We start from the raw sequence: 24,185 nt of genomic DNA, 5'->3' as shown, positions 1-24,185 counted from the left end.
TCTGTTGATTTTTTTTGCAGGCCTATTTATCCCTCCAGCAGGTTCAAATGTGAACCCAGGACCTGTCCTCTGCCTGTCCTTGCTAAGGTGCCTCTCCCGGGACAAGGACAGCCCCAGATGTCTTCAGCTCCAGCCTCCCTGAGGTCGTGCCTACCTGGGAAGCAATGAGCTGGCAGAGGGCAGGATCGGGGGCCATCTCCTGGCACCAGGGTGCCCAAGAATTGGGAGAGATCGGGAAGCCCAGGGTCCCCACGGAGAGGAGCAGACGAGACAACTGCAGGGGTCCTGGACCTGTCACAAGCTTTATTGTCCCGAGCACAGACTCGCCACACTTCAACAATTCCACTGTGGGGAGGGGAGGGGCGCAGGAAGAACCTGGGGAGGGGACATGGCTGAGCCACGCCCGGGCGGCCACACCAGGCAGGCTGAGAGGCCCACGGAGGCAGAAGCTCCCAGGGAAACCGCTTATTGGACACCCATCACCAGGAGCCCACCTCCGGCGGCTCAGCTTCTCCCAGCGCTCGGCTAGGTGGACCTCTGGCTGTTAGTAGACTAATCGGTGCCCCTGCAGATGGGGCAGAGCTGCCTGATTTTGCTAGAAAGAGCTGTATTTGACCCTGGGTTAGGCCACTAAAGCATCGCTTCTAGACAGCTGTTAATAGAACTGCATGCGAGAGCTACCAAAAGCCAACAGGGACTGGGAGGTGGGCCGGGGGCGGGGGGGGGACCGACTCTGACTCCCCGATAGACTGCATTTGGGCAGGAACGTGAGCGCCACCTACCTGTAGCAGGTAGTACTCACGAGGGCAACCTGGGCCGTTCCTATGAATTGCACACGTGTCCTGTGCGTTTTGGGAAAAACGGGACGGGGCATCGGGCTTCTCCTTCTGGTCCCCTGATGGGGGAGGCCTCACAGGAAAACACTCCCTGAGCTGCCGGAGGGTGGGGCAGGGCCCCCTGTGCTGATGCCGGGGTGCAAAGCTGTAAGCAACCTGTCAGTCCTCCAGCAGAGAGGTGGAGGCTGCAGGGCCAAGGCTGGCTTTTTCCACCACGCACAGGCCTGGGATAACTTAGCAGGGTTGAGGGGGAGACGGGTGGGGGGCAGTTAGATTTCTCTTACTCCCAGCCCCTGTTAGGAGATGGGGCTGGAGACGCTCTGTGCAGGTGCCTGGCAAGACCAGGAAGGGATGTTCCATGTGGCACCCACACCCCGAATGCCTGGCTGTGTGTACTTGTGTGTGTATACAGCACCTCTAGGCTGTAGGAACATTTGCAGTATCTGTGGGCACGGTCCCGCCAGGCCTGGGTCTCAGTCCCAGAAACCAAGTATGTGTCTCTGTGTGGCCTGAGCGTGGTTCACAGCAAACGCCACCACCCACTCAAACACCACCACCCACCCACACGGTCATCTGTGCACACGTGGTCCCTCTGAGTGCGTGCGTGCGTGTGTGTGTGTGTGTGCGCGCACGCCTGAATGTGGTGTGCACACAAGGACCTGCTTAGATGCATCTGCAGGTGGGTGCAGATGTTTGGAACATCTGGTCAACCCCAGGGGAACCGTATTACTGACCTTTGACCTGCCTAGAGCCTCCACTCTGAGCTGCCTCTGCCCTGGGCTCTGAGTCTGGGTTTGCCCAAGGTCACGGTGGGAGGTGAGAAGAGGGGCTTCCAAACCTTCGTAACACTGCGTCTCTGGCCTTGGTGACATCTTCGGCCAGCAGCTTAGAGGTGTGTGTGTGTTGGTGGTGGGCGGCGGGAGAAAGATCCTGTTCCCCTGCCCTCCGCCCCCGCCAACACCTTGAACCTGGGGGCCTCGCTGGGCAGGCAGGCTGGCTGAGGGGAACTGGTACTACTGTTTGAAGAAAGTTCAGAAGGTGGGGACAAGAAGCCCTGGGGACTGCCTTGGCCTGGAAGTGGCTTCGGAAAAGGGGCCCCCACTTGGCTCTTAAAGACTGGACGTTCCCCCTTGGTGCCTGCATGGACAAACTTAGCCCCACCCTGCTCCCCTCCCCCTCGCTGGCCCCTCTGGGGAGACCGGAGGGAGAACGGGCAGAAAAAGAGGACAGGGGCGCTAAGATGGTCCTAAGGGCAGCTCCTTCTGGACAGAGGGTCCTGGCCGGATACCCTCTGCCTGCACTGACAAAATCCAGAAGCTGCCGGGCGTCCAGGCCGAAGGTCCCCGGGTCAGGCCAGGGCTGTACCGTTCACACTCTCTGTGGAAGGCTGGGCTTGAGGAAGCGTCCTGGTCTGGCAGGGGATCAGGGTGGGGGATTGTCCGTGGCGGTGAGTACGTTATTGTTACAAACACTGTTTTGTCTCCAAAGTGACAGTCCCGGCTCCTGCCTGGAGGAGGTGTTGCCGGGCAGCCGCGCAAGGGGGCTCTGGTGTGGACTGGACCACTCCACACGGTATCCCCTCAGGGTCAGTGCTTGTCCTAGAGAGAATAAAGAGCATCATCAGAAAGGGTCTCAGAGAGCCTGGAGGGCCAGGCAGTCAGAGCGGGGGTCAGGGAGGAAAGGAGGTGGGGCTGGGTGGGGGAGGAGGGAACACCAGCATAGAGGGAACTGTGCCCGCCAAGGCCCTGAGGCAGGAAGTGCCTCCCTGCTGTGTGTTTGGGGCTGAGTGAGACAGCAGGTGGGGTGGGAGGTGCTGATGGGAAGCTGAGGGGAAGAAGCAGGTTTTTTGTTTGTGTGTCTGTTTGTTTGTTTTGAGACAGAGTCTTGCTCTGTCACTAGGCTGGAGTGCAGTGGTGTGATCTCAGCTCGCTGCAACCTTCTACTCCCTGGTTCAAGCGATTATCCTGGTTCAAACGACTCTCCTGCTTTGGCCTCCTGAGTAGCTGGGGTAACAGGCATGTGCCACACCCAGCTAATTTTTGTATTTTTAGTAGAGACGGGGTTTCACCATGTTGGCCAGGATGGTCTTGATCTCCTAACCTCGTGATCCATCCACCTCAGCCTCCCAAATTGCTGGGGTAGGCGTGAGCCACCGCACCCAGCCAGAAGCAGGTTTTACAAAGAGCCCTGAGTGCCTGTGCGGGGCTAGATCAGAGGAAATTAAACTGGAGACTCCAAGTCTCAGTTTTCACATCTTTCTTTCTTTTCTTTTTTTTTTCTTTTTTTTGAGAGACAGAGTCTCGCTCTGTTGCCCAGGCTGGAGTGCAGTGGCACAATCTCGGCTCACCACAACCTCCGCCTCCTGACTCAGCCTCCGAGTAGCTGGGACTACAGGCATGTGCCACCACACCCAGATGATTTTTTTTTTTTTTTTTGTATTTTTAGTAGAGATGGGGTTTCGCTATGTTGGCCAGGCTGGTCTCGAACTCTTGACCTCAGGTGATTCGCCCGCCTTGGCCTCCCAAAGTGCTGGGATTATAGGCGTGAGCCACTGCGCCCGGCCAGTTTTCACATCTGTGAACTGGGATGACCCCATGTGCCTTGTAGGGTGACCGAGAAAACAAGGCCAGGAGGACAAAATCACACTGACTCCTCCAAGGCTGGCTCTGCCCACACAACCCTGCCTGTGTCTGGAGCTTGGCAGATTCTGTGGCTACGCTGATCCTGTTTCTAGTGAGCACCTGTGCTCCAGGGGTTCTGCTGTCAGAACTAGGTTCTCTCTCTCTTTCTGTGTTTTTCTTAGAGACAGGGTCTCACTTTATTACCAAGGCTGGAGTGCAGTGGCGCAATCCTAGCTCACTGCAGCCTCAAACTCTTGGACTTGAGTGATTCTCCTGCCTTAGCCTCCTGAGTAGCTAAGGCTACAGGTGTGCGCCACCACACCCAGTTAATTTTTAAAATTATTATTGCTATTTTTTGGGACAGAGTTTTGTGCTTGTGGCTCAGGCTGGAGTGCAATGGTGCGATCTTGGCTGACTGCAACCTCCACCTCCCACATTCAAGCGATTCTCCTGCCTCAGCTTCCCCTGTAGCTGGGATTACAGCTGTGTGCCACCCTACCGGGCTAATTTTGTATTTTCAGTAGAGATGGAGTTTCACCATATTGGCCAGGCTGGTCTCAAACTCCTGACCTTGTGATCCACTGGCCTTGGCCTCCCAAAGTGTTGGGATTATAGATGAGAGCCACTGTGCCTGGCCTTTTAAAATATATATATATATATATATTTTTTTTTTTTTTTTTGGTAGAGAGAGGGTCTTGCTATGTTGTCCAGGCTGGTCTCAAACTCCTGGGCTCAAGTGATCCTCCTGGCTTGACCAGCCAAAGTGCTGGGGTTACAGGCATGGGCCACTGCGCCCAACCTGTAACTTTTTTAAGATGGGAAGAAAACAAAAATCAAAAGAGCAGAGTGAATCCAGAATCAAGTTTGCCTGCAACAGCACCCTCCCTGAGTGACTCTACTGTAAAGCTTCCTGCAGAATGCATCTTTGTCTGTAGTGACGTTTCAAGGATTTTCTCCAGAGAGGTCTGCCTGCACGGGAGGGCCCTGGGAGGGCTGAGGCACCCCTCACCTCTTGTTTCTGGGCTTTGTCCTGCTGGTGGATGCCGTTTGCAGAACCGGAATTGCCAATGATCTGGAAGAGTCAGGGGAGACACTGAGCGAGGCAGCAGTTCCCGATTTGCTCACTAGATGGCGAGATCGTCCTATGGGACCATCTCAGGCTCCAAATTCCAACCCCTTCAGCCTGGGGCTCCCAGCACCCCCAAAGACCAAGCCTCTAGGGGCAAGGCTGCTTCTCCCTTCTTAGTCTAAGCCCCTCAGGGCAAAGCCATGTGCCCCTTGAACTGCGGGTTCCAGAGGGCAGGGCTCCCTCCCCTTTCAGCCAGGGTTCCCGGGACAGAGCTGCTTCCCCCTTCAGACCGGGGCTTCCGGGACAGAACTGCCTCCCCCTTCAGACCGGGGTTCCTGGGACAAAGCTGCCTCCCCCTTCAAACTGGCATTCCCAGGACAGGGCTGCCTACCTCCTCGGACTAGGGTTTTAAATATAAGGCTGCCTCCCGCTTCAGACGGGGACTCCGAGGACACAGCCCGGTGGCTTGCCTCCTGGTGGGCCCTGCCGGCCGCGGCTCACCTGGGCCTTGTCAGGGCAGCTCCTCATGGCTTCCATCAGCTTCTCCACCTGCTGAGCCTGGTCCAGTGCGTCCCGCAGGGCGTCCTCCGTGCTCATCAGCTGGTGCTGCAGCCGCAGGAGCTCGGGCGCCGAGGACGGGTCGATGAGGGAGTAGCGCCTCTGATCCGACAGGGATTTCTCTTTGTCCTGGAAGCGGCAGGAGAGTGGAAGGGTGCATGAGTGTGTGTGTGTGTGTGTGTATGCATGTGCACACACGTGTGTGTGTGTGTGTTGGTGGGGGTCTCGCCTCTAGGCAGGAAAGTCTTCCAGCCTCACTTTGTCTCTGGGTTCCAAGCCTGGGCATCACCCAGAGGATTCTCAGGCCTCTGTGACGTGCTCCATTGTCTCTAAGTGGGGAACCCAGGACCCCCTCCCTCTGGTTTTTTTTTTTTTTTTGGGACAGAGTCTCGCTCTGTCGCCCAGGCTGGAGTGCAGTGGCGCAATCTCGGCTCACTGCAAGCTCCGCCTCCTGGGTTCACGCCATTCTCCTGCCTCAGCCTCCCAAGTAGCTGGGACTACAGGCGCCCACCACCACGCCCGGCTAATTTTTTCATATTTTTAGTAGAGGCGGGGTTTCACCGCGTTAGCCAGGATGGTCTAAGTCTCCTGACCTCGTGATCTGTCCGCCTCGGCCTCCCAAAGTGCTGGGATTACAGGCATGAACCACCGTGCCTGGCCTTACCTTTAAAAAAAAAAAAAAAAAAGACAGAGACTGGGCATGGTGGCTCACGCCTGTAATCCCAGCACTTTGGGAAGCTGAGGCGGGCGGATCACCTGAGGTCAGGAGTTCGAGACCAGCCTGCCCAACATGGTGAAACCCCGTTTCTACTAAAAGTACAAAAATTAGCCGGGTGTGGTGGCTCACATCTGTAGTCCCAGCTACTCAGGAGGCTGAGGCAGGAGAATCACTTGAACCCGGGAGGTGGAGGTTGCAGTGGGCCGAGATCATGCCACTGCACTCCAGCCTGGGCGACAGAGTGAGACTTGGTTCCCACCTCTCCCCCCAACCCAAAAAAAAAGACTGAGTCTCACTCTGTTGTGCAGGCTGGAGTGCAATGGTGCAATCACAGCTCATTACAGCCTCCAATTCCTGGGCTCAAGTGATCCTCCCACCTCAGCCTCCCAAGTAGCTGATACTACAGAGCATGCCACCACACTTGGCTAATTTAAAAAATTTTTTTTGTAGAGATGGGGTCTTGTTATGAGGGCCAGGCTGGTCTTGAACTCCTGACCTCAAGCCATCCTCCCAACTTGGCCTCCCAAAGTGGTGGGATTATAGGCATGAGCCACCGCACCTGGCACCCTTCTTCTTACACCGCCCCCATCCAACTGTCTTATAAGGTTCCTCTTCTCCATAGTCACCTCCACCATGGCACCCAGAGCTGTACCTGCCCCAAGGCCTACCAGCCTCTCTCCTGCACAAACTCCATCCTTCATCACTGCCCAGTCCTGTCTACTCTGACCCTTCCTCTCAACAGAACCTCCCTCCTGAAATCAAGAGGCTTCTACCCACCCACCAAGGTTTCCCAAGTTCTCCCGTGGACACAGTGCAGGGAGGTGACAAGACAAGAGGCTACTCTGGAGGCAGAGGCCGCCAGTTCCCAAGTAAACTTGACCAACCTGTGCCCCATGGGCACAAGTCTGAGCTCAGCACTGCCCACTCCTACAAGGCTCTGGGGAAGCCCCTGGGGGGACTCAAGACTCCCCAGTCCGTGCCAACCCCAGGGGCTTATCTTCTGTTGAGCCACAGGGACCACAGAGGGCACAGCCACCAAACCCCTGCTAGCCAGATAGGCCAGGACTTGAAGGCCGGCAGGACTCAGTGATCCCCCACAGCCACAGTCTGGGTGTGTGACCAGAGTGATGCTCTTTATCCCTGAACACTGAGGGCCAAGGGCCTGCTCCCGGATACACGGGAGCTGAGGCCCTCCCTCCAGCCTGTGAACCATCCCCTTGCCCAGGGCTGGGCCCTGCTCTCCTTCCATCACCTCCGCAGTGGCTGAGCCCAGTGGCTGGGCAGGAGGGTGGTGGGGGCTTCAGGGCAGCTTTCTCAGACAAGGGCCTGTCCTCCTGGACCTCACGCCCTCCATATTGTGACACTGACCAGGCACAGGCTTGTCCTGAGTGCTCATCACAGGAGGATGGATGCGGATGGGATGGTTTATTCTTTTTTTTTTTTTTTTTTTTTTTGAGACGAAGTCTCACTCTGTCACCCAGGCTGGAGTACAGTGGTGCAATCTCAGCTCACACCAACCTACGCCTCCTGGGTTCAAGTGATTCTCCCACCCCAACCTCCCAAGTAGCTGGGATTACAGGCGCACACCACCATGCCTGGCTAATTTTTGTATTTTTAGTAGAGATGGGGTTTCACCACGTTGGCCAAGCTGTCTTGTACTCTTGACCTCAAGTGATCCACCTGCCTCAGCCTCCCAAAGTGCTGGGATTACAGGTGTGAGCCGCCAGGCCTGGCCAAGGGATGGGGATGGTCCTGTCCTATGCTACCAGCATCACCTGCCTACCCCAACCCCAGTCTCTGCAGACTCAGTGAAGTCAGGTTCCTATTCATAACAGAAAAGGAATCTCAGCCGGGCGTGGTGGCTCACGCCTGTAATCACAGCACTTTGGGAGGCTGAGGCAGGTGGATCACAGGGTCAGGAGTTCAAGACCATCCTGCCTAACATGGTGAAACCCCGTCTCTACTAAAAATACAAAAAAATTAGCCAGGCATGGTGGCAGGCGCCTGTAGTCCCAGCTACTCAGGAAGCTGAGGCAGGAGAATGGCATGAACCTGGGAGGTGGAGCTTACAATGAGCTGAGATTGCGCCACTGCACTCCAGCCTGGGTGACAGAGCGAGACTCCATCTCAAAAAATAAATAAATAAATAAAATAAAATAAAGAAATCTCAGGCTCCCAGAATCCCAGGCCTGCTATAGACTTTCAAGTTCTCATCTCCTTCCTGAGACTGATGTGTGAAGCCTCACTGCAGGACCCTGAGCAAGGAACCACTGGCTTGTGGTTGATTACTCCTTTGCACAGGGAGCTCATTACCTGTATTGACTCATCCTGCCTCTGGATAGGTCAGATACGAAGTTTTCCTTTGCACTGTATCACACGGACTGCCACGTAGGCAGCCATGATGTCTTCAAAAGTGGCTAGCCAGGGTCCCTCCACCTGCCTATGGTCCTAGAAGATTTCAAATCCTCACTGTCACTCAGCTGTCCCTGGGGTCATTCCAGGAGGTCTCCAGTCTCTACGGCCTGACAGCAAGGTTATCCCAGCCCCACCTGGACTAGTGCCCCTGCCCTTAGGCCACCCCTACCCCACATACCAGCCCGGTCAGCTTTTCACGCAGGCCCCGGATGTCATCCTTGAGTTTCTGCTCCTTGATCCGCCACTCAGCCTTGTGCACCTCGCGGCTCAGGTCCCTCTCCGGCCCTGGGGAGTGACGATTGGCCTCCAGCAGCAACACCCGCAGTTCATTCAGGCTCCTGGGGGTGAGACAGGCACAGAACCACTGCACTCAGCCCCGGCTCCTCCAGCTCCCACACTCTAGCAATTTGCCAAGTGTCCAGGGGCTGACCAGCTACTATGGCATCTGTGCCACGAGGGGCCACAGCAGACACAATTCAACCAAGCCCAAGAGGGGCCAGGATTTGGGGTTGGGATAGTCCTGAGGACTTGATCTTTCCTAGAATACCGTTTAAAGTTGTTCTGGGGGGAGTGCAAAGCACAGTGGCTCACGCCTGTAATCCTAGCGCTTTGGGAGGCTGAGGTGGGCCGATCATTTGAGTTCAGGAGTTTGAGACAGCCTGGCCAACATGGTGAAACCCCATCTCTACTAAAAATACAAAAATTAGCCAGTCGTGGTGGTGGGAGCCTATAATCTCAGCTACTTGGGCAACTGAGGCAGGAGAATCACTTGAACCTGGGAGGTGGAGGTTGCAGTGAGCCAAGATCGTGCCATTGCACTCCAGCCTGGGCGACAGAGCAAGACTGTCTCAAAAAAATAAATAAACAATAATTTTTTTAAAGAAAAGACAATATATTTGTTTAATTAAAACACACACACACACACACACAACCCCAAAACATTTACCCCATAAATCTCATGAGGCAAGACATTTTATCTTTGTTTTAAAAATAGAGACAGGGTCTTGCTATGTTTCCCAGGCTCATCTCAAACTCCTGGCCTCAAGTGATCCTCCCACTTTAGCTTCCCAAAGTGCTGGGATTACAGGTATGAGCCACCATCCCTGGCCAGCAAGACATTTTAAATATCTGATGTCAAATACGTTTTATTTCCCATGTCACCTCTTAATCAACTGACAGGAGCTACCTGGAGTACTATGATGAGAATGGTCCTGCAGCCACATTTGCGGTCTGCAGGAAATAGTGCAGTGATTGATTGGTAATGCCTGCCATGGGCACAGGCAGGAGCACACACACCCCTGTGCCCCAGCCTTTTCCCTTGCCTGCAACTACTACAGAGGGGAAAACTCCCTTACTAGGTGGCCACAGGTAGAGAACAGAGGAAATCTGCTGGCATGGCTCCCTTCCCCTTCCTCTTCCTTCCTGCTATGATGTATGACGTGATGGCTGGACCTTCAGCAGCCACCTTGCAACCATGAGGCAAGGAGCACTCCTAAAGTGTTGGCACTGAGATCTTAAGCTCCTGAACCAACTGCCAGTCACAGCTACCTCCAGATTTCTTGTTATGTAAGAAAAGGAAATCTCTACTAGTTTAATCTGCTGTTTGATGGATGTGACATCACTGTCAACAAAGCATTCCTAGCTGATCTCCCACCTCCATCCTAAGCACTGCAGGAGTGTAGAGAAGCCCACGGTGGCCTGTATCAATCAAGAAAGGCTTCAAGGAAGAGGTGACAATGTGCTAAGCCTTGAAGAATGGACTGGACTTAGCAAAATGACCAAAAAGAAGGTGTCTGGCCAAGCATGGTGGCTCATGCCTGTAATCCCAGCACTTTGGGAGGCCAAGGCGGGCAGATTACTTGAGGTTAGGAGTCAAGACCAGCCTGTCAACATGGTGAAACCCTGTCTCTACTAAACATACAAGCCGGGCGTGGTGGCGCATGCCTGTATGCCTGTAATTCCAGCTACTTGGGAGGCTGGGGCAGGAGAATTGCTTGAACCCAGGAGGCAGAGGTTGCATTGAGCTAAGATCCCGCCACTGCACTCCAGTCTGGGTCACAGAGCAAGACTCCGTCTCAAAAAGAAAAAAAAAAAGAAGAAGAAGAAGAAGAAGAAGAAAAAAGAAGGTATCCCAGAAGGGAGGAATCTCATAACTGATGATAGCTGAAGGATGGAAGGAAACCGCTGACAGCAGGGAGATGGGCAAGAGTCCAGGCTCTGGGAAAGAGGAAATGTGGCTTCAGATGACAGGGAAAATTCATAGACAACGGATGAAGACCCAAAACTCCAAGAAGTTCTATCGGACTCAGCGAAGGGGCATCCTGCGGCTGAGACAGAGCAGAAAGCTTCCTCAGAGAAGGTGAGACCAGGCTGGGCACCAAGAATAACTTATCCACTTAGGATGGGAGACAGAGGAGGGAAGGCAGCCCTGGAACCCTGGCCAGGGGCCTGGCTGATTTGTTCCTACTGGAAAAGGCACAAGCGGCATCTGCAGAGGGCGGTGTTGTTCTGGAAACTTCGCAGATGGCCTCATCGCATCTGTTTCCCTCCTGGGCAGGGCTAGTTCTAGAAAGGTGCTAGATTTGTAGCAAATGTAGCTAGAGCAACTCCTACTCTGTGTAGAAGGAAAGCAGATAGCGTTTCTTCTTCTACAAAAGGATGTCTGTGCTTCAAAGAGATTCCTTTAACTTGGGTTGAAGTGCAAATGCTGGGCCCGCGCGGTGGCTCACGCTCGTACTCCCAGCACTTTGGGAGGCAGAGGCAGGCAAATCATTAGAGGTTAGGAGTTGGAGACCAGCCTGGCCAACATAATGAAACCCTGTCCTTACTAAATTAGCTGGGCATGGTGGCAGGCGCCTGTAATCCCAGCTACTCGGGAGGCAGAGGCAGGAGAATCGCTTGAACCCAGGAGGTGGAGGTTGCAGTGACCTGAGATCACGCCACTGCACTCCAGCCTGGGTGACAAAGTAAGACTCCGCCTCAAAAGAAAAAAAAAAAGGAAATGCTTACAGGGGCTGGGGGACCCTGTCCAGGAATTGGGAGTAAGAAAAATAATGAAGGGAAAGTGGGGCCTCCCCAGGAGACTCACGGGGCCCATGCCCATCAGAAGGGGGCAGGGACTCCCAACTATGCTGGGGTGACTGCCATGCTGGAAGTCTGCCCTGTGTTGTCAGGTCTTGCCATTTATTATTTTTTTAATTTTACTTATTATTATGTATTTTTTTTCTTTTCTTTTTGAGATGGAGTCTTGCTCTGTCGCCCAGGCTAGAGTGCAGTGGCGCGATCTTGGCTCACTGCAAGCTCCGCCTCCCGGGTTTACGCCATTCTCCTGCCTCAGGCTCCCGAGTAGCTGGGACTATAGGCGCCCGCCACTATGCCCGGCTAGTTTTTTGCATTTTTAGTAGAGACGGGGTTTCACCGTGTTAGCCAGGATGGTCTCGATCTCCTGACTTCGTGATCCGCCCGCCTCGGCCTCCCAAAGTGCTGGGATTACAGGCATGAGCCACCGCACCTGGCCATATTTATTATTCTTATTATTATTGAGACAGAGTTTCACTATTGTTGCCCAGGCTGGAGTGCAATGGCACAACCTCGGCTCACTACAACCTCCACCTCCTAAGTTCAAGCAATTCTCCTGCCTCAAGTAGCTGGGATTACAGGCGTGCTTCACCACACCTGGCTAATTTTTGTATTTTTAGTAGATACGGAGTTTCACCATCTTGGCCAGGCTGGTCTCGAACTCCTGGCCTCAGGTGATCCACCTGCCTCGGCCTCCCAAAGTGCTGGGATTACAGGTGTGAGCCACTGCACTCGGCCTTTTATTTACTACTTTTTGAGACAGGGTCTCACTCTGTCGCCCAGTCTGTGGTGTGATCATGGCTCACTGAGCCTCGACCTCCTGGGCCCAAGTAATCCTACTACTGCAGCCTCCTGAGTAGCTGGGACTACTGGTGTGTGCTCCATGCCCAGCTATTTTTCTTTTTTTTTTTGTAGAGATGGGGTCTTGCTATGTTGCCCAGGCTGGTCTTGAACTCCTGAGCTCCAGTGATCCTCCGGTCTCCGCCTCCCAAAGTGCTGGGATTTCAGGTGTGAGCCACCATGCCTGGCCAGATCTTCCCATTTTTTAAGGGAATGTGGAGAAATCTGGATTTTTTGTAACATCTGATTTTTATTTTATTTAATTAACTTTTTTTTTTTTTTTTTTTGGAGACAGTCTCACTCTGTCGCCCAGGCTGGAGTGCAGTGGCACAATCTTGACTCACTGCAACCTCTGCCTCCCAGGTTCAAGTGACTCTCCGGCGTCAGCCTCCTGAGTAGCTGGGACTACAGGTGTGTACCATTATGCCTGGCTAATTTTTGTATTTTTAGTAGAGATGGGGTTTCACCATGTTGACCAGGCTGGTCTCAAGCTCCTGAGCTCAAGTGATCTGCCCGCCTTGGCCTCCCAGAGTCCTAGGATTACAGGAGTGAAGCACTGTGCCCAGTCCCATCTTCTGACTTTTAAATGTTAGTCTAATTTCTTAAAGGCTCATAGGGACCACACAAACCATGTCCATAGACTGAATCTAGCTCATTGGATGCTAAAGTGTGGTCTGGGGAAATCCCAGTGGATCCCTTAAGACCTTTTCAAGGGATCTATGGCTCAAAACTATTTTCATAATAATAATAAAGCTATTTTCATTACTTCTCTTCAGAGTACGATAGGTTTCTCCTGGGGCTAGTAGACATACTAACCATGATCCGAAAAGGATATTCAAATACTCCTTTCTTTTCTAACTACGTATCTATGTAAGGTCAGATTTTTAGAACATAGTTCAACCAAAAGAGCAAATTGCAAAGATGGAACATGGAAAAAGATGCAAGAATCTAGTTTCTCCTTTTAAGCCCAATATTTAAGGATTTTGCAAAAATTTAAAATAATGCCACTCTTCCCAGCAAATATTTTATTTTTTGTTTTGGAAAATAGTTACTTTTTTTTTTTTTTTTTTTGAGACGGAGTCTCACTCTGTCACCCAGGCTGGAATGCAATGGCACAATCTCGGCTCACTGCAAGCTCTGCCTCCCGGGTTCAAGGGATTCTCCTGACTCAGCCTCCTGAGTAGCTGGGATTACAGGCACACGCCACCATGCCTGGCTAATGTTTTGTATTTTTAGTAGAGACAGGGTTTTGCCATGTTGGGCAGGCTGGTCTTGAATTCCTGACCTCAGGTGATCTGCCCACCTCAACCTCCCAAAGTGCTGGGATTACAGGCATGAGCCACCCGGCCCTGGCCAGAAAATAGTTACTTTTTATCAAAAGCATGCTACTTACGTTACATGCAATTGGGTTATTATTTTATTTTTTGAGACAGGGTCTTACTGCCACCGCCCAGGCTGGAGTGCAGTAGCGAGACCTTGGCTCACTGCAGCCTTGACTTCCCACCTAAGGTGATCCTCCCACCTCAACCTTCTGAGTAGCTGGGATTACAGGTGTGTGCTACCATGCCCAGGTAAATTTTGTATTTTGGGTAGAGATGGGGTTTTACCAGGCTGGTCTCAAACTCCTTGGCTCAAGTGATCCCCCTGCCTCAGCCTTCTAAAGTGCTGGGATTACAGGAGTGAGCCACCATGCCCGGCCTGGCTTCTTATTTTAAGATGGATTCGTATCTTAAAATTTTTCAGTCTTAATTCTAATGTGGTAAATATAGAAAAAACAAAAGCTCTTTGGGGATCCTCAATAATTTTTAGGAGTTTAAAGGGGTCCCTGAGACCAAACATTTTGGGAGGCATTAATCTTTTCTTTCTTTCTTTTTTTTAAGAGATAGGGTTTTGCTCTATGGCCCCAGCTGGAGTGCAGCGGTGCGACATAGCTCACTGCAGCCTGGAACTCCTGGGCTCAAGAGCTCATCCTGCCTCAGCCTCCCAAGTAGTTAGGACCATTGGTGCATACCACCAGGCTTGGCAAAAAACAAACAAACAAACAAAAACAAAAGCTTTATTACTATTATTTTTTTGAGATGGAGTCTTGCTCTGTCACCCAGGCTGGAATGCAGTGGCACGATCTCAGCTCACTGCAGCCTCCTCCTCTCGGGTTCAAGGAATTCTCATGCCCCAGCCTCCTGAGTAGCTGGGATTACAGGCACACACCACTACACCCAGCTAATTTATGTATTTTTAGTAGAAACAGGGTTTCACCATTTTGGCCAGGCTGGTCTTAAACCCCTGACCTCAGGTGATCTGGCTGCCACGGCCTCCCAAAGTGCTGGGATTACAGGCATGAGCCACTGCACCCAGCTTAATTTTATTTATTTATTTTTTTTTAGAGATGGGGTCTCACTATGTTGCCCAGGCTAGTCTTGAACTCCTGGGCTCATTCCTCCTGCCTCAGGCTCCCAAAGTGCTGGGATTACAGGCATGAGCCACTGTGCCTGGCCCTACTCTTTTCTGCATGCTCTGCTTGGAGAACCGTGTGGAGGCTTTGGAGACCTTGTCGGAGTTTAGAGGATAACAGGGTGATTGCTGGTGATCAGCCACCTGGCCCACCAGCTCTGCCCCTCTCTGCCCCGAGATAACATGAGCTAATGTCAAGAAGTGGAGCAAAGGCCAGGGACACAGGGAGGACCCAGCCGGCCCCACGGTCGCCTCACCGTTCCTTCCGCAGCAGCTCCTGGCTGATGAGAACCAGTTGGCCCGAGGCATCGTGAGTCTTCCGGGACACGGTCTCCAGCTCCGCCTCCAGGCGCCGCTTCTCCTTCAGGAGGGCGTCCACCTTCTTCTCGCCCGACTTACACTTGCTCTCCAGTGCTGGGGTCAGCCGGCAGGGAAGGGAGGAAGAGGATTGGGTACACATGAGCTTCTGTCCCACCCAAGGGCAAAGCCCTGGGCAGGATGCTGATTCTCCCAGGGGATGAAGGTGACATATGCCACTGCATAGTTTTGAGGGTTTTTTTTTTTTAGAGATAGGGTCTTGCTCTGTCACCCAGACTGGAGTGCAGTGGCACAATCATAGCTCATTGCAGCCTCTAACTCCTGGGCTCAAGCCATCCTCCTGCCTCAGCCTCCGGAGTAGCTAGGACCACAGGAGTGCACCACCATACCTGGCAGAGTTTTTTGGAGACAAAGTCTCACTCTGTCACCCAGGCTGGAATGCAGTGGTGCAATCTTGGCTCACTACAACCTCCGCCTCCTGGGTTCAAGCAATTCTCCTGCCTCAACCTCCCAAGTAGCTGGGACTACAGCCATGCGCCACCACACCTGGCTAATTTTTGTATATTTATTAGAGATGGGGTTTCGCCATGTTGGCCAGGCTGGTCTTGAACCCCTGAGATCAAAAAATCCACTGGACTCAGCCTCCCAAAGTGCTGGGATTACAGATGTGAGCCACGATGTCCGGTCAAATTTTTTTTTTGAGATGGAATCTTGCTGTTGTCGGCCTGGAAGTGCAATGGCACCATCTTGGCTCATTGCAACCTCTGCCTCCCGGGTTCCAGCAATTATCCTGCCTCAGCCTCCTGAGTAGCTAAGATTGCAGGCACCCACTACCATGCCTGGCTAATTTTTTTTTTTTTTTCTGACGGAGTCTCATTCTGCCACCAGGCTGGCATGCAGTGGCACAATCTCTACTTACTGCAACCCCTACCTCCCAGATCCAAGTGACTCTCCTGCCTCAGCCTCCTGAGTAGCTGGGATTACAGGCATGCGCCACCATGCTCAGCTAATTTTTTTTGTATTTTTAGTAGAGATGGGGTTTCACCATGTTGGCCAGGCTGGTCTTAAACTCCTGACTTCAAGTGATCCACCCGCCTCGGCCTCCCAAAGTGTTGGGATTATAGACGTGAGCCACCATGCCCGGGCCCGGCCAAAATTTGTATGTTTTGTAGAAATGAGGCCTCACCATGTTTCATAGGCTGGTCTCCAACCCCTGGCCTCAAGCAATCCTCCCTCCTCGGCCTCCCAAAATGCTGGGATTATAGGCATGAGCACTGCGCATGGCCTCTACCGCATAATTTTAAAAGCACCATTGGTCTCAATTGTCCCTACAAGGCAGGTGGCAAGGGGCCTGAGAGAACAGGTACAATAAACAGATCAGTCCTCATCAAGCGCAGCAGCCGCTTGGGCTCCTGGTGTGGGGAGCGGGACCACACATGTGTGTTTACGCTGTTGCCTGGATGAGGAAAAGCTTCACCTTCACCATGACCTTGGAGGAGTCTGAGGTCCACTGACCTTTTTTGGGACCAATTCTGCCTTGTACTGGGGGATGGACAGAAGTGAGGGTGGCAACCATTTCCGAGAAGGGGGGCTGTCTCATGCCCACCACCACTGGCGTTCTGGTGAACAAGAAGCAGGGCCACGGTCTGGGTGTGGTGGCTCACACCTGTAATCCCAGCACTTTGGGAGGCCGAGGTGGGCGGATCACGAGGTCAGGAGATCGAGAACATCCTGGCTAACATGGTGAAATCTCGTCTCTACCAAAAACACAAAAAAATTAGCCGGGCGTGGTGGTGGGCGCCTGTAGTCCCAGCTACTCAGGAGGCCTAGACAGGAGAATGGCATGAACCTGGGAGGCGAGCTTGCAGTGAGCCTAAATTGCACACTGCACTCCAGCCTGGGTGATAGAGTGAGACTCGGTGTCAAAAAAAAAAAAAAAAAAAATACAAAAATTAGCTGGGCATGGTGGTGGGTGCCTGTAACCCCAGCTACTCAGGAGGCTGAGGCAGGAGAATCGCTTGAACTCGGGAAGTGGAGGTTACAGTGAACTGAGATGCACCACCGTACTCCAGCCTGGGTGACAGAGTGCGACCCTGTCTCAAAAACAAAAACAAAAAAAGAGAGAGAGAGAAACCAGAAAGTCTTCAGGATCAGCAAGAGGTAACCTGGGATAGAATTTCAGGGTGCAGAGAACACAGAGTGGGCTCTGGGGACAGAATCTGGTGGGGAGGCATTATAGGATGGACTGTGTGTGGGCCACTCACTGCTCCCCAGGTACATGTCTGTCTGGTGCAGGTGACCTGGCCCTAGCCCTTTTCTTTCTTTCTCTCTTTCCTTTCTTTCTTTCTTTGTTTTTTGAGAAGGAGTCTCGCTCTGTTGCCCAGGCTGGAGTGCAGTGGCGCCATCTCGGCTCACTGGGAGCTCCACCTCCCGGGTTCAAGCGATTCTCCTGCCTCAGCCTCCCGAGTAGCTGGGATTACAGGTGTGAGCCACCACACCCGGCTAATTTTTGTATTTTTAGTAGAGGTGGGGTTTCACCATGTTGGCCAGGCTGGTCTTGAACTCCTGACCTCAGGTGATCTGCCCGCCTCAGCCTCCCAAAGTGCTGGGATTACAGGCATGAGCCACCATGCCCGGCCAGCCCTTTTCTTCTCAAAGCAGAGTCGGGGAGGGGACCCTGAGCCAGGCACTGACCCACTCCACGCTCAATTGGCAACTGAAGTGGCACGGCCCCAGTGAAAGCCCCCCGCATCTGCCCTGCGGGAGGGAGACTTACCACTTACTTGGGCCCTGAGCATCTCCATCTGGGAGGTCAAGGCTGTCACCTCTTTGTCCCTCTTGTTCAGCTTGTCCTGCAGGCCTAGGGGAGAGAGGAGAGAGAAGCATCAATGATCCTGGACCAAAGCAGCAGTGGGTAGGGCTGTGGCCCTCCCATAGAAGCTCTGTGACGGGGTCACACTTGGCCTCCAGGGTCCAAGTTCTTTCTCACTCCAGCCATCTCGCTGGGTAACCCGCCCTGGAGAAGAGGACCTGACACTAGCCGGGCATGGTGGCTCATGCCTGTAATCCCAGCATTTTGGGAGGCTGAGGCCGGCGGATCACCTGAGGTCAGGGGTTCAAGACCAACATGGTAAAACCACGTCTCTACTAAAAATACAAAAATTAGCTGGGCGTGGTGGCAGGTGCCTGTAATACCAGCTATTAGGGAGGCTGAGGCAGGAGAATCATTTGAATCCGGGAGGCAGAGGCTGTGGTAAGCCGAGATAGTGCCGTTGCACTCCAGCCTGGACAGAGCAAGACTTGGTCTCGAAAAGAAAAAAAATAAATAAATAAAGAGGCTAGGCACGGTGGCTCACGCCTGTAATCCCAGCACTTTGGGAGGCTGAGATCACCTGAGGTTGGGAATTCAAGACCAGCCTGACCAACATGGAGAAACCTTATCTCTACTAAAAATACAAAATTAGCCGGGCGTGGTGGCACATGCCTGTAATCCCAGCTACTTGGGAGGCTGGGGCAGGAGAATCGCTTGAACCTGGGAGGCAGAGGTTGCGGTGAGCCGAGATCACACCATTGCACTCCAGCCTGGACAACAAGAGTGAAACTCTGCCTTAAAAAAAAAAAAAGAAGAAGAGGACCCGACACTATGGTCTTAGATAACCTGTCACAGCCTTAGTCCCCTCAAGTGAAAAACAGGAAGAACAATAACAGTGTCCTAGGTCACCAGTCATGTGTATTCAAGCCTGGGTGCTCCTCACAGCCATAAAGGACAGAATGGATGCCAAGCACCTGGAAACATCTCCACCTTCTGCAAGTTAATTTATAAAGGGAATGCAATACCACTAAAAATACCAACACGATTTTAACTTTTTTTTTTTTTTTTTGAGACAGGTTCTCATTCTGTTGCTCAGGCTAGAGTGGAGTGATGCAATCATAGCTCACTGTAGCCTCAACCCCCTGGGTTCAAGTGATCCTCCTACCTCAGCCTCCCGAGTAGCTGGGACCACAGGCATGTGCCACCACATTTGGCTTTTTATTCTTATTTTTTTATTTTTTATTTTTTTGGAGACAGAGTCTCACTCTCCACCCAGGCTGGAGTGCAGTGACGCCATCTCGGCTCACTGCAACCTCCACCACTCAGGTTCAAGAAATTCTCCTGCCTCAGCCTCCTGAGTAGCTGGGATTACAGGCATGCATCACCACACCTGGCTAACTTTTTTTGTGTGTGTATTTTTAGTAAAGACAGGGTTTCAACATGTCCTCCAGGCTGGACATGAACTTTTGACCTCAAGTGATCCGCCCACCTCAGCCTCCCAAAGTGCTGGGATTATAGGCGTGAGTCACCGTGCCCAGCCTAATTGTTTATTTTTTGAAGAGACAAGGTCTCACTATGTTTCCCAGGCTGGGGCTGGTGTTGAACTCCTAGGCTCAAGTGATCCTCCTACCTCGGCCTCCTAAAGTCCTGGGATTACAGTGTGAGCTACTGCGCCCAGCCTGATTTTAAATTTTGGTGGAACTAGATGTGCCGATTCTAAGTCACTTGTTAAAATGAGCAAGAACACTCAAAAGAATTTGGCAGTTTCTCAAAAATTTAAACATGGAATTACCATATGAGGCCAGGTGCGGTGGCTCATGCCTGTTATCCCAGCACTTTGGGAGGCCGAGGCAGGTGGATTGCTTGAGGCCAGGAGTTCAAGACCAGTCTGGCCAATATGGCAAAACCCATCTCTACTAAAAATACAAAAATTAGCCAGGAGTGGTGGCACGCACCTGTAATCCCAGCTACTCGGGAGACTGAGGCAGGAGAATTGCTTGAACCTGGGAGGCAGAGGTTGCAGTGAGCTGAGATTGCACCACCGCACTCCAGCCTGGGTGACAGAGTGAGACTCCGTCTCAAGAAAAAAAAGAAATCTCATATGACCTAGCATTCTACTCTCCTAGGTATATACCCCAAAGCACTGAAAACAGGCACTTAACAAATACATGCACACCTATGTTCTTAGCAGCATTGTTCACAATAGCTAAAGGGTAGAAACAACCCAAATGCCCATCAACTGAGGAATGGATCAACAAAATGTGGTAGTATGTCCATACAATGGAGTATCATTTGGTCACAAAAAAGAATGAGGTTCTTTTTCATTTTGTTTTGTTTTGTCATTGTTGTTGGTTTGTTGTCGTTGTTGTTGTTGTTTTGAGATGGAGTTTCGTTCTTGTTGCTGAGGCTGAAGTACAGTGGCACGATCTCGGCTCACCACAACCTCCGCCTCCCAGGTTCAAGCGATTCTCCTGCCTCAGCCTCCCTAGTAGCTGGGATTACACGCATGTGCCACCACACCCGGCTAATTTTGTATTTTTAGTAGAGATGGGGTTTCTCCATGTTGGTCAGGCTGGTCTCAAACTCCCGACCCCAGGTAATCCACCCACCTCGGCCTCCCAAAGTGCTGGAATTACAGGTGTGAGTCACCGCGTCCGGCATTGTTGTTGTTTTTTGAGATGGAGTCTCACTCTGTCACCCAGGCAGGAGTGCAGTGGTGCGATTTCGGCTCACTGCAACCTCTGCCTCCCAGGTTCAAGTGATTCTCTCTGCCTCAGCCTCCTGCGTAGCTGGGACTACAGGTGCGCACCACCATGTCCAGATAATTTTTGTATTTTTAGTAGAAACAGGGTTTCACGATGTTGACCGGGCTGGTCTCAAACTCCTGATATGAAATGTTCCAAATAGATAAATCCACAGAGATAGAAAGTAAATTAGTGGTTGTGATGGGCTGGGGAGAGAGTAGGATGGAGAAGCACTGCTAATGGGTGTGGGTTCTCCTTTTGGGGTGATGAGAATGTTTGTTTTTTCTTTATTTCTTTTTCTTTTCTTTTGTAGAGATGGGGTTTCTCAATGTTGTCCAGGCTGGTCTTGAACTCCTGACTTCAAGCAATTCTCCTGCCCGGGCCTCCCAAAGTGCTGGGATTACAGGTGTGAGCCACTGCATCCAGGCCATGAGAATGTTTTGGAAACCAGATAGAAGTGCTGGGTGTAGTACATTGCTGACTGCACTAAATGCCATTGAAGTGTTTGCTTTAAAATGGCTGATTGTATGCTATGTTAATTTTTTTTTTTTTTTTTTTTTTTTTTGAGATGGAGTCTCGCTCTGTCGCCCAGGCTGGAGTGCAGTGGCCAGATGTCAGCTCACTGCAAGCTCCGCCTCCCGGGTTTACGCCATTCTCCTGCCTCAACCTCCCGAGTAGCTGGGACTACAGGCGCCCACCACCTCGCCCGGCTAGTTTTTTGTATTTTTCAGTAGAGATGGGGTTTCACCGTGTTAGCCAGGATGGTCTCGATCTCCTGACCTCGTGATCCGCCCGTCTCGGCTTCCCAAAGTGCTGGGATTACAGGCTTGAGCCACTGCGCCCGGCCAATTTTTTTCATTTGTTAATTTTATAACAAACCTGCACATGTCTATTTTATGTTAATTTCAGCTTAATTTTTAAACAATAGCCAAGAGAATTTTGATAAAGCAGAGAAGAACAAGCCATGCCAGAAATTACCACATAGACAAAGCTTGACTAATTAAAACATTATAGAATTGGCACATAAAGAGAATAACAAGTCATTGGAATAGAACAAAAGTCCAGAAATAGAGTCAATTACATAAGTGAATTTAAAGACAATAAGGTTAGTAATTCCAATCAATGAGGGTTTGGGGGAGAAAATGACCATTTTCAAAAACAGCGTTGGGATAAGTGGGTATTTCTTTGGGAAAAAATAAAAATGCATCCTTATCTCACACCTTATATAAGGATGAATTATAGATGGATCAGAGATTTCAGCATAGAAAATAGGACAAAAAAGTACCAGAATAAAGCACTGGATACATTTTTAAAACTAAAAAAGAATTGATTTTTTTTTTTTTTTTTTTGTGACAGGGTCTCACTGTGTCGCTCAGGCTGGAGTGCAGTATCATGATCATAGCTCACTGCAGCCTCCACTTCCTGGGCTCAAGTGATCCTCCCGCCTCACCTTCCCAAGTACCTGGGACTATAGCTGCATGCCACCATACCTGGCTAATATTTTTCGGGGGTATTTTTTGTAGAGACAGAGTCTCAGTGTTGCCCAGACTGGTCTTGAACTCCTGGGTTCAAGCAATTCTCCTACCTCAGCCTCCCAAAGTGCTGGGATTACAAGTGTGAGCCACCGTACCTGGCCTGATTTTTAAAATATCTGCACGGCCAACACCACCATAACAAAAAAGTCAAAAAGCAAACAACAAAGGGGGGGCGGGGAAATGTTTGCAATGTCATACATAAAGAGCTTCTAAAAATCAGCAAAAAGATCAATAACCCAATCAGAAAAAATGGTCAAAAGACACAAATAGAAATGCAAATAGAAGCCAGGTGTGGTGGCTCATGCCTGTAATCCCAGCACTTTGGGAGGCCGAGGCAGGCAGATCATGAGGTCAAGAGTATGAGACCAGCCTGGCCAACATAGTGAAATTCTGTCTCTACTAAAAAAAAAAAAAAAAAAAAATTAGCAGGGCATGGTGGCAAGCGCCCGTAGTCCCAGCTACTTGGGAGGCTGAGGCAGGAGAATCACTTGCACCTGGGAGGTGGAGGTTGTGGTGAGCGGAGATCGCATCGCTGCACCCCAGCCTGGGTAACAGAGTGAGACTCCATCTTAAAAAAAAAAAATGCAAATAGAAATACCTCTTAACTTCATCCATGTAAGAGAAAGGTGAGTTGAAGTTACATCAGATAGCACCTTTTACGTTTCAGATTGGCAAAGATCACAAAGTCTGATCAAACGTTTTGTTGATGGAGTTTGAGGGGAAACAGGCTTTCAACCACAGCTGGTGGGAGTTAAAATTGGTTGAGCCCAATGGAAGTCAAAGTAATTTACTACAGTGGTGTTTGTAATTGACCAAGGCTGGAAACAATCTACCATCTTTGTAATTGACCAAGACTGGAAACCAGCTAAATACACAATGGTACCTCCACACAATGGAATATTCTGTACCCTGTAAAAGAATGTACTACTGATAAGGAACCGTCTCCAAGATACATTGTTAAGTGGAATAAATCAAGGAGCTGAAAGAATGGAAGGTATGGTACCATTTGTGTCACTTGGTTGCTCGTACCTGCATAAAATATTTTTGGAAAGGGGATATAAAGAAGCTAACACTGCACCTTCAGGGAGGGAAGAATAGAGAACAGAGAATACTTTGCCATATGCCCTTTGAACCATTTGAAGTTTAGACCTGTTTTTAAAGTTTAAACCGGCTGGGCATGGTGGCTCATGCCTGTAATCCCAGCACTTTGGGAGGCCAAGGCGGGCGGATCATGAGGTCAGGAGATCGAGACCACCCTGGTCAACATGGTGAAACCCTGTCTCTACTAAAAATACAAAAATAAGCCGGGCATGGTGGCGCATGCCTGTAATCCCAGCTACTCGGGAGACTGAGACAGGAGAATCGCTTGAACCAGGTAGTTGGAGGTTGCAGTGAGCTGAGATTGCACCACTGCACTCCAGCCTGGCGACAGAGTGAAACTCCATCTAAAATAAATAAATAAATAGATAAAAATAAAGTATAAACTAACTAAATAAATAAAAATAAAGTATAAATCAAACAAATAATAAGATTTGATAATTCATTAAGGTTAATATTCCATTAAATGTTTAAAAAAAAAAAAAACAAAAAAGACAGCAACTTGGGAGGCTGGTGCAATGCCTATCCCTCTGTAAACTGGCCTCCTCCCTTGCAGGAGTACATAGCTCACTGCACACAGGAGGTGACTCTTACCAAATGGCAGATGATGCAAACCAAAATGTGACCCAGCAGGAAGGCAGAGCCAGCCAGCCTCTTCCCAGAGCCCAGAGTCCCGCCCGGCCCAGCGGCCACTCACCCTCCACAGTTTCCTTCGTCCTGATCGTCTCCTCTGAAATGTCATTCGACTCAATCATCTGCAAAAAGAGCCCCTGTAAGGGGGATGCTCGCCTCTGCCCCTTGACCCCAGCCCCAGCCAGTACAGCAAGCACACCTGCAGTTTGCACGCCCTACCCCTACAAAGGGGGACCTCAGTGACGGACTCAGGGACTTGCTGCAGTCGCAGAGAGTGCAGACGTCCTCAGTCTGACCTCCCTGACAACAGAGGACCCCCATTCTGCACTCAGCTCCGCTGAAGGCTGATCGTGCAGCTTATACATGAATACCTCCTACCCTTGCTTTGTTGAAAATGTTTATTATGTTAAACAGATGGCTCCTGCCCTGCGACGCCTACAGAAATTTGTCCTGGGAATT

General features: G+C 51.1%; 1 protein-coding gene across 3 annotated transcripts in view; it reads right to left on the bottom strand.

The window, feature by feature from the left end:
* Positions 1-283: 283 nt before the first annotated feature.
* CLIP2 (CAP-Gly domain containing linker protein 2) overlaps positions 284-24,185 on the bottom strand; it is a 109,412-nt gene continuing 85,510 nt past the window's right edge. For 2 of the 3 annotated variants that reach the window (XM_033192890.1, XM_033192891.1), the window contains 7 exons: positions 23,791-23,848; positions 17,681-17,764; positions 14,844-15,000; positions 8,396-8,555; positions 5,028-5,213; positions 4,467-4,529; positions 284-2,434 (listed from right to left, as the gene is read on the bottom strand). In XM_033192890.1, the coding sequence (XP_033048781.1) occupies positions 2,423-2,434; positions 4,467-4,529; positions 5,028-5,213; positions 8,396-8,555; positions 14,844-15,000; positions 17,681-17,764; positions 23,791-23,848 (720 nt within the window). In that variant the 3' untranslated portion in view covers positions 284-2,422. The remainder of the gene's footprint in view (positions 2,435-4,466; positions 4,530-5,027; positions 5,214-8,395; positions 8,556-14,843; positions 15,001-17,680; positions 17,765-23,790; positions 23,849-24,185) is intronic. The other variant, XR_004432864.1, reaches the window with a different exon arrangement.

This window comes from Trachypithecus francoisi, unplaced genomic scaffold (assembly GCF_009764315.1).
Source record: "Trachypithecus francoisi isolate TF-2019V2 unplaced genomic scaffold, Tfra_2.0 Lachesis_group4, whole genome shotgun sequence".
NCBI lineage: Eukaryota > Metazoa > Chordata > Mammalia > Primates > Cercopithecidae > Trachypithecus > Trachypithecus francoisi.
The sequence above is the reverse complement of the archived record's forward strand: the minus strand, read 5'-3'. Positions and strand labels throughout refer to the sequence as shown.